The sequence below is a fragment of the Nyctereutes procyonoides genome, unplaced genomic scaffold, assembly GCF_905146905.1.
Source record: "Nyctereutes procyonoides isolate TBG_1078 unplaced genomic scaffold, NYPRO_anot_genome, whole genome shotgun sequence".
Classification (NCBI taxonomy): domain Eukaryota; kingdom Metazoa; phylum Chordata; class Mammalia; order Carnivora; family Canidae; genus Nyctereutes; species Nyctereutes procyonoides.
The window spans coordinates 20,982,083-20,995,226 of NW_026575136.1; the positions used below are offsets into that span (position 1 = coordinate 20,982,083).

The 13,144-nt window shown below is 34.2% G+C and overlaps 1 protein-coding gene across 4 annotated transcripts in view; it reads right to left on the reverse strand.

The window, feature by feature from the left end:
• Positions 1–9,097: 9,097 nt before the first annotated feature.
• LOC129495475 (thioredoxin-like protein 1) overlaps positions 9,098–13,144 on the reverse strand; it is a 33,480-nt gene continuing 29,433 nt past the window's right edge. For 2 of the 4 annotated variants that reach the window (XM_055303004.1, XM_055303000.1), the window contains 2 exons: positions 10,642–10,684; positions 9,098–9,261 (listed from right to left, as the gene is read on the reverse strand). In XM_055303004.1, coding sequence (XP_055158979.1) covers positions 10,646–10,684 — 39 coding nt within the window. In that variant the 3' untranslated portion in view covers positions 9,098–9,261; positions 10,642–10,645. Of the gene's footprint in view, positions 9,262–10,641; positions 10,685–11,348; positions 11,787–13,144 lie in introns of those variants that run through there. The other 2 variants (XM_055303001.1, XM_055303003.1) reach the window with 2 other exon arrangements.

Genomic DNA, 13,144 nt, shown 5'->3' on the forward strand with positions numbered 1-13,144 from the left:
GAATACAGAAATAGATATAGTGAAAGTTAAAAAGCTATGCTATTCAAACAATAAGAGGAAAACCGGAGTGACTAGAACTTCAGACAAAATAAATAAACCTCAAGACAGGGAGTATAACCAGAGATATACAGAAACATTTATGATTAAAGGGTCAATTCATCAGAAAGACATTCTATATATATGCTTAAGACAAATATACAATCATAGTTGGAGTTTGCAACACTACATCCTCGGTAATTAATAAAATAACAAACAATAAAATTGTAAGGATGTAGATGAACAAGATTGCCAAGCATCTTGATTTCATTGATATTTCTAAAAAATACCAAACTCACAACTGAATATATATATTTTTAAGTGTACATGGAATATTAATCAAGATAATTATGCTGGAACAAAAAACAGATCTCAGAAAACTCCAAATGATTGAAATCTTGGAGTATATTCTCTTACAAAAATAAAATTAAATTAAAAAAAATTTTAAAGATATTTAGAAAATCCACAAATATTTGGAAATTAAGCAATATATTTCTAAATAACTCCAAGTGAATCAAATAATAAATTATTAGAGAACTTTCAAATATTTTTAATTGAATGACAATTAAAAACAACTTGTCAAAAATTTTGGTATTTACCTGAAGCATAGGTCAGCAGGAAGTTTGTAATTTTAAATGCTTATAACTAGAAAAGAAGAAAAACTCCTATTTTATAGGAGTTTATGATCCAAGTTTTATATTAATAAGGTAGAAAAAGAACAAATTAAACACAAATTAAGTAGAAACAAGAAAATAATAAAGAGAAATGAATATATTAATAAAATAAAAAAATAACAAAGCTAGATGTCCATTCTTGGTAAGAATAATAAAATATATCACCTCTACGCAACATTGATTTACAAAAGAGAAAATTACTAATAATGGAAATGAAATGATCTTTCAGTCATTATAGGGTAATAAGGGGATATAATGAACATTTTTATGCTGCTAAATTTCACAACTTAAATGAAAGACAAATTCCTTGGAATAAAATTCACCACAGTGGACACACAGTGATATAGAAAATCTCAATAATTCTAATATCTATCAAATACATATTTAAGAATATTCCACCAAGGGACGCCTGGGTGGCTCAGTGGGTTAAGCATCTGCCTTCTGCTCCAGTCATGATCTTGGGGTCCTGGGATGGAGCGCTGCGTCTGGGTCTCAGCTCAGGAGGGAGTCTGCTTCTCCCTTCCCCTCTGCCCCTCCCCCCAACTCTCGTCGGTGCTCCTCCACGTCTCTCTCTCTCTCAAAAATAAATTAAAAATCTTCAAAAAAAAAATTCCACAAAAAAACTGGTGAGTTGTCACATTTAAACAATAGACAGTATAATCCTGATATTAAAACCTAACAAAGAAATGACAACATAAGAGTATAGAATAATATCCTTCATAAGTATAGACACAAAAAATCCTCAACAAACTAATTTAGCTAATTTAATCCAGCAATACATGAAAATAATAATACATCAAGACCACATGCAGTTAATCCAAGGAAAACAAGGTTGGTTTAACATTTGAAAATCTATATTATTCACCATATTAACAGAATAAAGAAGGCAATACACATAATCATCTCAATAGATGCAGAAAAAGTATTTGGCAAGATTTATCACCACTTAATTTTTTTTTAATTCAAGCAAATTAGAAATAGAAAGCAACTTCATCAGTTTAATAATGGACATTGTTCAAAAACCTACAACTAAGAATTAATAGTGAACACTAAATGTTATCATTCTAAGACCAAGAACTAAGCAAAGATGTTTATTCTCACTACCTCTATTCAACGTTGTACTAAAATCCCTAGGCATGCGGAGAAAAGGGAACCCTCTTACACTGTTGGTGGGAATGTGAACTGGTGCAGCCACTCTGGAAAACTGTGTGGAGGTTCCTCAAAGAGTTAAAAATAGACCTGCCCTACGACCCAGCAATTGCACTGTTAGGGATTTACCCCAAAGATTCAGATGCAATGAAACGCCGGGACACCTGCACCCCGATGTTTATAGCAGCAATGTCCACAATAGCCAAACTGTGGAAGGAGCCTCGGTGTCCATCGAAAGATGAATGGATAAAGAAGATGTGATTTATGTGTACAATGGAATATTCCTCAGCCATTAGAAACAACAAATACCCACCATTTGCTTCAACGTGGATGGAACTGGAGGGTATTATGCTGAGTGAAGTAAGTCAATTGGAGAAGGACAAACAGTGTATGTTCTCATTCATTTGGGGAATATAAGTAATAGTGAAAGGGAATATAAGGGAAGGGAGAAGAAATGTGTGGGAAATATCAGAAAGGGAGACAGAACATAAAGACTCCTAACTCTGAGAAATGAACTAGGGGTGGTGGAAGGGGAGGAGGGCGGGGGGTGGGGGTGACGGGCACTGAGGGGGGCACTTGACGGGATGAGCACTGGGTGTTGTTCTGTATGTTGGTAAATTGACACCAATAAAAAATTAATTTATTTAAAAAAAAATCCCTAGGCCATTCAATAAGGCAAAAGAAAAAAAAGAAAGAAAGAAAGAAAAAAAATAAAAGATACAAAGTCTGGAAAGGAATAGTTTAAAGGGACTCAATTTGCACATAATGATCATTTACATAGGAAGTCATAAAAAATCCATTTAAAAATTACTAAAACTGATAAGGAGTTCGGGAAAGTGCCAAGATTACAGGGTCAATATACAAAAATTAACTGTTCTACTATACAGTAATAACAAACAATTGGAAAATAAGATGTTTAAGAGGAAGAGCTAAGATGGCAGAGGAATAGGGGAACCCTAAGCTTGCATTGTCTCTCTAACCCAGCTAGATAAATATCAAATCATTCTGAATACCCAGGAAAATGAAATGTTTAAAATTCCATTTGCAGTAATGTCAACAAACATCAAATAGCTGAGAGTAAATATAATGAAAGAAGCGCCACTACACAGAGAACTATAAATCATTGGCTTGAGAAAGTAAAGAAGATCTAAGTACACGGAGATTGTGTGTATATGTGTATATATGCATGTATATATTATCTATAATATATATATACTGTTCATAAATTGGAAGACTCAATATTAAGACATTATATTCTAGGCAATCCAACCATAAAGCATTTGTTTGTTTAGAAATTGATGAGCTGATTCTAAAGTGAAAATGCAAAGGATCCAGAATAACAACAAAAAATCTTAGTTAAGAAGAAAGTTGGAGAAATTATACTACCTGACTTGGAGACATACTACAAAGCTCAAGTAATCAAGACAATACTATTCACATAATAGCAGACAAACAGATCTATGGAATAGAATGGAGAGTCCAGCCAGAAATAGGTTCATTATTCTCAACAAGAATGATAGAACCGTAAAAACAGCTAATTCCTAAAGTGCCATACATATATTAGAGTCCCAGTGACAATTGCATTAGGGTGCTCTTACACCAAGTATGTTGGACCAAAGTTTTCAGCATTTTCCAAATTCAATGGATTCCATATTTTGATGAGTAAGCAACAAAGCTTCCTGTTAAATTCTGGATTAAGAATTTTTAACTTCTAGGGGCACCTGAATGGCTCAGTCTTCAGCCCAGGTCATGATCTCAGGGTCCTGGGATGGAGCACAGCATGGGGCTCCCTGTTCAGCAGGGAACCTGCTTCTCCCTCTCTCTCTGCCATTCCTCTGCTTGTGCTCTTTCTCTCTCTCACTGTCTCAAATAATTTCTTAAAAAAGAATTCTAACTTCCAGAAAAAAATATTAAATAACCCAAAATGTGAAGATCCAAACACCTTCCCTTTGCAGTTGCTAGATTCAGTCAAAAAAATCAGATGAGGTCACTCCTATTTACTTCTGTACAAGTCTATGTATTTGAGTTGGCCTATCCACTTAAACCCAGGCTCCCTGCCATTGTCCTTTTTGAGTTAATAATGCCCATCTTTAAATTGAAGAAGTCCTCTGCAGTTAAAGCTGAACCAATGCATAAGCATTCCTAATGCTGTCAGCGCGCTGATTCCTGAGAGAATTATGTGGTCAGGGAAATGAAACTGTTACACTAATTTTACTATCCTTGGTCACAGGAAGACTATAGGGATCTAGTGAAGAGACTGTTACTCAGAAACTCAAAACAGCGATAAAATGACTTACACATTCAATACTACCCTATAAAAACACAAACCTTAATTACTAAGAAACTTAAATGACCCATCCAGGAATTATCTGACTGAGGAATTATCTTTGTGAAATAAGCAACTTTTAAGAGAATAAAAGCAGTCATGAAAAAATGTTCTAGAATGACAGATGGGACAAAATTTATAATTACAAACAAAACACAGGAAAAAAGGCACCTGATTATAAGGAAGTACTAAAGCCTTTAATGACGACTTCAAAGCAGTGTTTCATATTCTTATGGAATGTTGCCATCATCTCCACGCCTTGCTAATTGTCATGTAAAACTGTGTTCAATGGTAGACTATGAAGCTTCTAAATTTCTTTGCCAGAAGGGTTTCAGAATCATTCTGCCTGCTGACGCCCCCTTCAACCATAGGATTATTAATATAATCAATGATTCTAATAATTAAGCGCTACAAAATTGTTTCCACAACTTAATGGGTTGACAATTGTATATGTCTACTAATTTCAATATTTCTACACATGATGACTACTCTAACATTCACGATACCAATCCTCCTGTTTTCCCTTCTAACCATTCCTGGTGAACATTCTTTTTAGGCTCGTCTTCTAATTCCTTGGTATTTATTCATATTCCCTAGCATTTGTTCCTTAGTTTCCTTCTTCCCCTTTACATTCCCTCTAGAGACTCCCATTCATGTATCTATTTTTATTTTCATCACCTAAATGACTCCTAGTTCCCTATGGCTAGCCCTAGGCTCTAAAAACCACATTCCTGCCTATGTACCTATGACACATCCCCACCAGAAAGCCAAAAAAGCATTTCAGATATACCGCTAAAGACAAAACCATACTCATTGTCCCCTCTGGACTTGCTGCTTTTCCTTGGAACCAAGATTTCTACATCCAATTGTAAAAGTGACACACTTGTGAGTCAGTGTGGGCTCTTCTACTACTTTCCCCCTCCCAAAAACTAAGAATACTCTGATCTCTTTCACGTGGCAATAGCAGCTTCCAGTCAGTGTCTACTTGCTCTTCCAGCTCCAGCTCCTCCTTCACCTAAGAAACCTTCTATTTGTCATTCTATGAACACAACATGCACTTTTCCTTTACTACTGCTAAGTTACCTTCCTCACCTTCCTAAACTGCAAATTCTACATCTCTTAGGCCTTAAGTATCTCTCTTCTCGGAACCTGACAATTTGTTCAATATTGATGATAGAGTTATAAGCAACTTTGGTTTAGTAGTAGGGGAAAATCCTTGTATTACTCCTCATAAACTAGTAAAGCAAATAAGACTACAAATAATTATAGTACTGTTTGCTAAGTGCCAGGATGAAACAACCACAGGTGCTATGGCAGCAAGAGGCATACAATCATTGTGTGTTAGCATTACTGGTTTTGCTTGGACTGAGACTGGTAGGTAAGTAGGAATTCGTCAGGTAGACCAGTTAGGTCAGAGGAAGGCCTTAGATACCAAGGTACATTCTGAGAACTGCTAGTGCTGACAGTGAAGGAGTAAGGTAGAGGCCTGGAGAGAATGGCATTATGAAGACCTCAGAAAAGCAAGATGACTAGCAGCCATATGGAGGGCACATTATAGAGGCCAGGTCAGAAGGAAGGAGACAGTTTGGAGGCTACTGCATTATACCCGGCAGAAACGGTAGCCTTTTAAAACAGCAATGAGATGGGACTAAGGGTACAGAAGAAGCACCCTTCTTGCAGACACAAAGTAACACATTTAACCTTCATTAAACCTAAGAGGTAATGTTCCTATTTTTACACAAGTGGACTCAAACTCCTAATATGTTATGTGCTCAAGATAACACAGCTTACAAGTAGGAAGAGCAGATTCAAACTTCAAAGATCATGCTCAAGTAACATAATGTGCCAATATCTCAAATGCATGTCCAAGTATAAATCAACAAATCATGTTTTCACAACTAATTCTGGTCTGTTCGACTTACCAGAATTAATTCCTAAATAAACTTTTTTTCCCCATCTATAAGCCTAGCAAGTGTAGAGGAAGAAGAAAGACCTTAGCAGGTTTAGGGTTATAGATGGTAAGCTTAATATTATTCTAGGCTCTCTGCAATTTTAGTAGTATATCCAAATTCCAAAGTTACTTTATGGACAAATTTGGTTACATATTCTCCCAATTAATAATTTTGCAAAAAAAAATAATAATAATTTTGCATGGGCCACAAAGTCTAAAAGTAATCTTACTAGCCTGTAAAATCTCCACTCTGCCAACTAATAGTGCTGGGCATGTAAAAAAGTATTGATCTAAAAATAAAGTGAGTATGTTTTAAACAACATCACTATTCTTAAGCAATATAGGTTTCATTTGGGAAATAAACATTATTTTAAATTTCATTTGCCTGTTCATTTTAACATGCTATATGTTAAAAAACAGACGTGTTTGGAAAACTTTTAAACATGCAGAATAATACATCTAATAATGGTGTTAAGCTAAGAGAACATAATGCAATGTTCCTTCAAGGTTTCCCTTCAGTGATCAGTGAATGGATTTCTTATTCTAAGTTACTTTTCTTTCAAAGAAAATTATCTAAGGTTAGAAAAGACCAATTCCATGTATATCAGACACACAAAACCCAATCTACCAATTTGAAGTATCTGAATATTAATACAAGCAACATGGAAGCCCCAAAATTCTTTTGTTCTCTAATGTAAGACAAAGGAGATGGTTTAAGTTGCCTAACTCAATTCCAGTGCTTTCTTACTTCAGAATTAAAGATTTATTGTAGACATTAAGAGGAACACAGGAAGATCTGAACTGTTTAGGTGTAAAAGCCCCCGACCCTCAACATTAGGTATATGTTTTTTTCATTGAATTAATAGCAGCTATAAATAAAACGCTGGGGCCAAGTGTGCAATACCTGCACTGCCCTGCAAAAGCTGCAAAAAAATACAGTATACATCTCCAAGTGGCACACAGATTTCAACTCACATGTCAACTCCAATAGATGATGTAGCTACCTCCATTATGAGACTGGGGGATAATTTGGCCAAAATAGATCATAAAGGTCTGCCATGGGCACAAGAGCACGTGTTACTCTTGACCTCTGCCTTCTCTTGCAAAGCTCTGTACTCAAATACTCTTGTTTCTACTATGGGTTATTTCATTATTGTTTCAAATCAGATAATGCATCCTGATGTGAAATATGACAAAATATGTAAATCGAAGGAAAAATTTTGTGGGGTGTTTTTTTTTTCCCCCCTGCTATGTCTGACAAAACAAATAACATAGTTTTCTAGAAAACACTATCTCAGGAATGGTTTTGGTTAAAATAACTGGTGTTTTCAAATGTTCTTTTTTATCCACCTGGAAAATTCAGCATACATATATATATATATTCCATATATGTGTGTGTGTGTGTGTGTGTGTGTATACATACACACACATACACTGTTTTAGGAGAAAACAGCATTTCAGCTTGGTGATTTAAGTAATATCAACTATGTATGTTTATTTGTAAAATTTCCCATAGTGAAACATGTTGTAGTTACCTATAAACATTCATTTTCACTATTTACAATTTTGAATAATCATGGAATGTTTGTATAATGCAACCAGTTGTTATAGAAAAGTCACATAAACAATATAAATCTGATACCCAATCCTTTACACATACGAAATTACTTTCACTTGGTTTTCAAACTGTCAAGTATAAATAGGATAAGGTCAGCAATACTTAAGATGAGGCACTTTAACAATTACCCAAAAAGGTTAAGTGTACAAAAGTGTAAAACAAAACTCTTGATATTAATCATACCCCTAACTTCAGACATGATTAATCTGAGATGGTCTATATTAAGGAATGTTATGAACTCTTATTTCTTGCCCTTCCCCTCCCCCTCCATTTGACCCAAGGCAAGTAACTATGAAATACATAAGTATATAGACATCATCACAGGCCAGTTAATGTGCTCACACAGAAAGGAACTAAACACCATGTATTGACACTAAGGGTTTTAGAAAGTGACTATTTTAACACAAATACTTCTGCATAATTTTTCCCATAAACATGTACAAATATATTGGTCTCCCAAAGGCAAAAATGCTATCTCAACCATATTCCTAGACAAAAATGCCCTCAAAGGTGTTAAGTGAATCAAAACTAATAGTCTGTGTACTCTTTTCAAACACTGAATTTCTAATATTCAGAGAAATTAAAATTAAATTTTAATTTTAAAAATAGAAAAATGAAAAAATTAAATTTACCAATACTTTCTAGATTACTTTTAATATTTAAAAAACTAATAATGAATATTTTGTTTTGCTAGCCTTTTGTGAAACACCTTTCATCATATAATTTGGCCAATTCATTTTTAAACTTAAATCATGTTCTCTGTATATTAACATTGCATCTTTTGGTAGTTAATAAATACTTGATTAAAAAATGTTAATTACTATTGCTGCATGAATTCAAAATACTGTCTTTTCTCCCATGGTCAGATTTCAACAGTAAAGAAAACAGCAGACTCAATTTTTTAAAGGTCATCCAGAAGGAATTAAAATCTGTGGTCCCATTAACAGTTTTAAGTGAGAACAGTTAAATTCTCATTAAACTTGTTTATTTCTGGTAGATTATAATTTGAGTAATTTCTATAGCCCAGATACCCAAATGTTTAATAAACATATGGGTTAGCACTCATCTTAACATACTTAGCTGTTCCAAGTCCATTTCTGTGTGTGTATAGAGCACACACGCACTTCTTAATTCCCTAAAACAGTCTTGCTCCCCTAAAGAGAAAAACTGGCTTTTAATATGCTACCAGACACATAAGTCTCTTCTAAAATCAGAAGTGGGCCAATTTTCAAATAAATGAAGAAGAGAAAATAGTTATTAGAATGACAAAATTTAAGCTTGGCAAAAGTAGTGACTTTTATTTACAACTGCATGTATCAAGATTACAATAAAAACACTAGTGATACCATCCGAACAAAAGCAATGATTTATTGGTAATGGCAATGAATGGAATATTGACAGTCTCTGATGAGAATCAAGCAATTATCCAGGAGCTGTAGATCTGATTGCATTATGGTCTTCCAGTGTCTTTTGTACCTTAGTGGCTTTCTCCTTTTTTGCCAACTACCTAGAAAAACAAAAATAACTTTACATGTACATCTTATTGATTCAGAAATATGTGTTACTTTCAAAATAATATTACTAATTGGTAATCATCTTTAAAGCCTGGCATTAATTTTTATCCCCCCCCCCTTTTTTGGGGCATGCAGTATATATTTTCACTGTTGAAACAAACTGTGACCTTCCCTTTCCTCCCAGCCTCAAGGAATTAAAAATAAAACACATGCAGGCTATTTTTGGTTTCCCACACTGTTTAAAGGAAAAGTAATGCAATTTTTCAAAACAAGGTTGACAGTTTAGAGAAGTTAATAAAAGGATGATGCTATATGAGTGAAATATATTTGGCAAACTATTTTTAGGCAATTAGAAATCAAATGTCGATCACAAAATACCCTAGAATTAAAAGAGAATGCTAAACTTATGTCTAAATGCCCAAGATGACAGGTTTCTAGACTTTTCTCTCAATATGCAGATATGCAATGAAAAGAGATTAAAAATGACTAATTTTGCGTATTTTCTTTTTTAAAAAAACATAAAGAATAAATCTTGTTTCTGTCAACGATTAGAAATATTCTCCATTGGAGGGCTTTAAAAATGTCCTACTTGCTATAAACGTGGCAGCATAAAAATGTAAGAATACACTTGGTTTCTACCCACAGTGCTAGAAAACAAATCCTCTGTAGGAAGGTTCTACAACTATGTTTTAAGCAAATAATTTACTAAAACCTGACGTTTACCATTAGACAATATATTCTCACAGCAGAAATGCCTCTAAAGAAATCTACCTGCAAGCTACAGAATATATATTTGTATACAAAAAGACTTCTATGTACATTTGTAAATGTAACTTTCATATTTTAACAGATTCTGTTCCAAATGGTAGTCTGAATCAAACAAAACTCATAAAGGTCTTCAGTACATGTCGGTCTAAAACAGAACATGGCCGGGTCAACATTATTCATGACAGAAGATTATAAAAACCCTTCCACTTAATTCCCAATCACATGATGTCAGGCATGCTGTTTTCCCAACCTTGAGGAAAACCAGTTTCATTACTTTAAAAGATTTCCTCTCTACTCTACAGAAACTATGTGTTAGAAAGCCCCAAAAGCCAGAAAGTTGCTAAAGAGATAGTTTCATAAAAATATGCAAATAAGAGTAAAATATTCAGGGCTTAAGAGCCTTCTTAAGAAAGAAGGGGAGGCAGTAGTATTTGTATCACTAATGAATTTAAGCAGATAAACACTGAAAGCATTATTGATCATTATTATCACTTGGGAACACACAAAACACAGAGCTATTAGATAAAGCAAAAGAAAACAAAAACAACTAATATTAAAAATTAAAATTTTAGCAGATGTGATACAGAAGACACAAATCTGCATACTGTTTCACAGGTTGATAACTCTCAACTTTCCAATGTGTACTCTCTGTAAAAAAGAAGAAATTCAGCATTCCAATATGGATGTTCTCATCCCATTTTAAAGAAACTATTTTATTCATTTTTAAGTGTTTATATTACACCTCAGACAAACAATAGTCTAGGTACATCAAAATTAGGTGTCAAAAATATTTATTCAGTAAAGAGTCCATTGATCTTCCATGTTAAGAGTTTAACCCAGCCTAACATTCAGTTCGTCTTTCAATGCCTTGAGCTCACTTGGGTAGGCAAAGCAGAGGACGTGCCCATAATTAATCAGCAAAAAGACTTTGGGGTGGGCACCTGGGTGGCTCAGTCAGTTAAGCGTCTGCCTTCGGCTCAGGTCATGATCTCAGGGTTCTGGGATGGAGTTCTGCATCAGGCTCTCAGCTCAGCAGGGAGTCTGCTTCTCCCTCCGCCCCTCCCCCCTGCTCATACACACTCTTTCGTGCTCTTAAATAAATAAAATCTTAAAAAAAAAAAAAAGACTCTGGGGCTGCAGTTCCATTGAGAAAAGAAAATCCATGTCTCTTAACTGTGGCCTAATCAATATACCATACTAGTTCTAGTATAAAAGACGTTGATGAAATTGTTCATATATGATTTCCAAAATGATTCTATAATTCCCAAAAAATAAAATTTAAACTTTAGATTGGATTAAAACATCCAACTAGTTAAGTCTAAAAGCATTTACAACATTTTATTGCAATATGATTTCTCAAAATACAGTACCAAAAATGAAACATGAGATAGGAGAAAGTAAGAAAATAAAAGTCAGGGAGCAACATGGTCTGATAATGAAATTAAAGCACCTAGTTGCAAGCCCAAAATAAAAAGCAAACCAAAACAAAATGCCAACTGAGACACACAGCTAGAATAAGATCTGAAGAAAGAGATGGTTGAGGAAATCTAGGTAACAAGGCTGATCCAGATGATAGAAGCTGGAGACATCTTGCACCAACAATGGCGAGAACATGGGAAGGGTGAGAGCAGACAGGTGCTAGATGAGCATAGAAGCAAGGAGGGGAGTAGAGTGAGATAAGGTCAATCTTTATATTACTTCATTTTAAAAAATCTTCTGTTTTTAGTTCATTTGAGTTGCATTAAAAAAGCTGAAAAATAAACAGACAGAAATGTTACAAAAATAGCTGATACGGTGAATGGCCAGTTTAGAAAAGTCTATTTTTATTACAGTGATGAAAATCTGCTCTGCTTTTCACATGCACCTCATTCCCCAAGAAGCAAAAGCCTCTTCAATTTGGCTCATATGTGTATACTTGTATGTTATTACTTTTTTATTAAAATAAAGCAATCCATATAAAGAGCACATTTTAGCAAAGAAAATATCTACTTCCAATTAAGATGGCAAGCTTTTCATGCTGCAACACAAAGACTCCATTTACAACAACAAATAGCCTAAATGTATATTATAATCTGTGCACAACGCCTATAATAGCCAAGAACAGACAAGTGGGAGGTGTGTTCTGGTCTACGAGGTCTTAAAAGTATAACCTTTAAAGTTAGAATAGCATGCACGGAGGTCTAAGATTTCTATCCACATCCAAGGTTCATTAGCATTACCTTAGCTTCTGTCATCTTAGTGACATAAGGAGAAGATCAATGATACTCTGAAAACTAAAATTATCTAGAAACAACTCACACAATATAAAAATGTAAACTGAAAATGCAAAACAATTCTATTTTATCATTCTTTAAACCATTTTTTACAGCTTTCTTCATTACACGAGGTATCAAAGCATTCCCCTCTGAGCTGATAAAATACATGCCAAATCTATTTTGAAATTTTAAATTCTAATTCCTTTGAAATTCAGACTGATTAAATAAAGTCCTGCACCTTCCCATTTCATGCCTATGGAAAATTCCTATTTTCCCTTCTACCTGGAGTGCCCACTGCTATCTTTTCCTTCACTGCTATGCTATCCATTTCGACTCCCAAAGTTTAGTTCAAGACCCTCCCCAAAACATTCTCATCCTCTCCCAGCCATTTTTGGGAAGAATTAAGTATCTATTGCTGGGCTAGGAAAGCATGAAAATACCCTCTAGAGGAAGAGACTTTAACTAAACTTTGATCAACTTTCCAAATGTTTATATATTATCTTTTAAGAATATAAACTTGCTATACAAAGGGATTATATATCTAGCATAATACTACAGAGACAACAGTACCACACCATATAACTATTATTTCCTTTTTTAGAAACCAAATTCATTTATAATTTTTAATAAGGACTCTATCTATACAAGATCTAAACTGGCCAATTTCAGTTAAACATAAATAATTTTTTATTGCAATTTTCCTACACTGATGTTGTTGACTTAGCTGAATGCAAAAAGCACTGAAATATTAGGGTTTTTTTTTTTTTTGCTTACTTTTGAGGAACAATTCAATGAATGACATAAGTCTCATTAAAAAGAAATTAAATGTAAATTAAAAGGAAATGCAATGTAA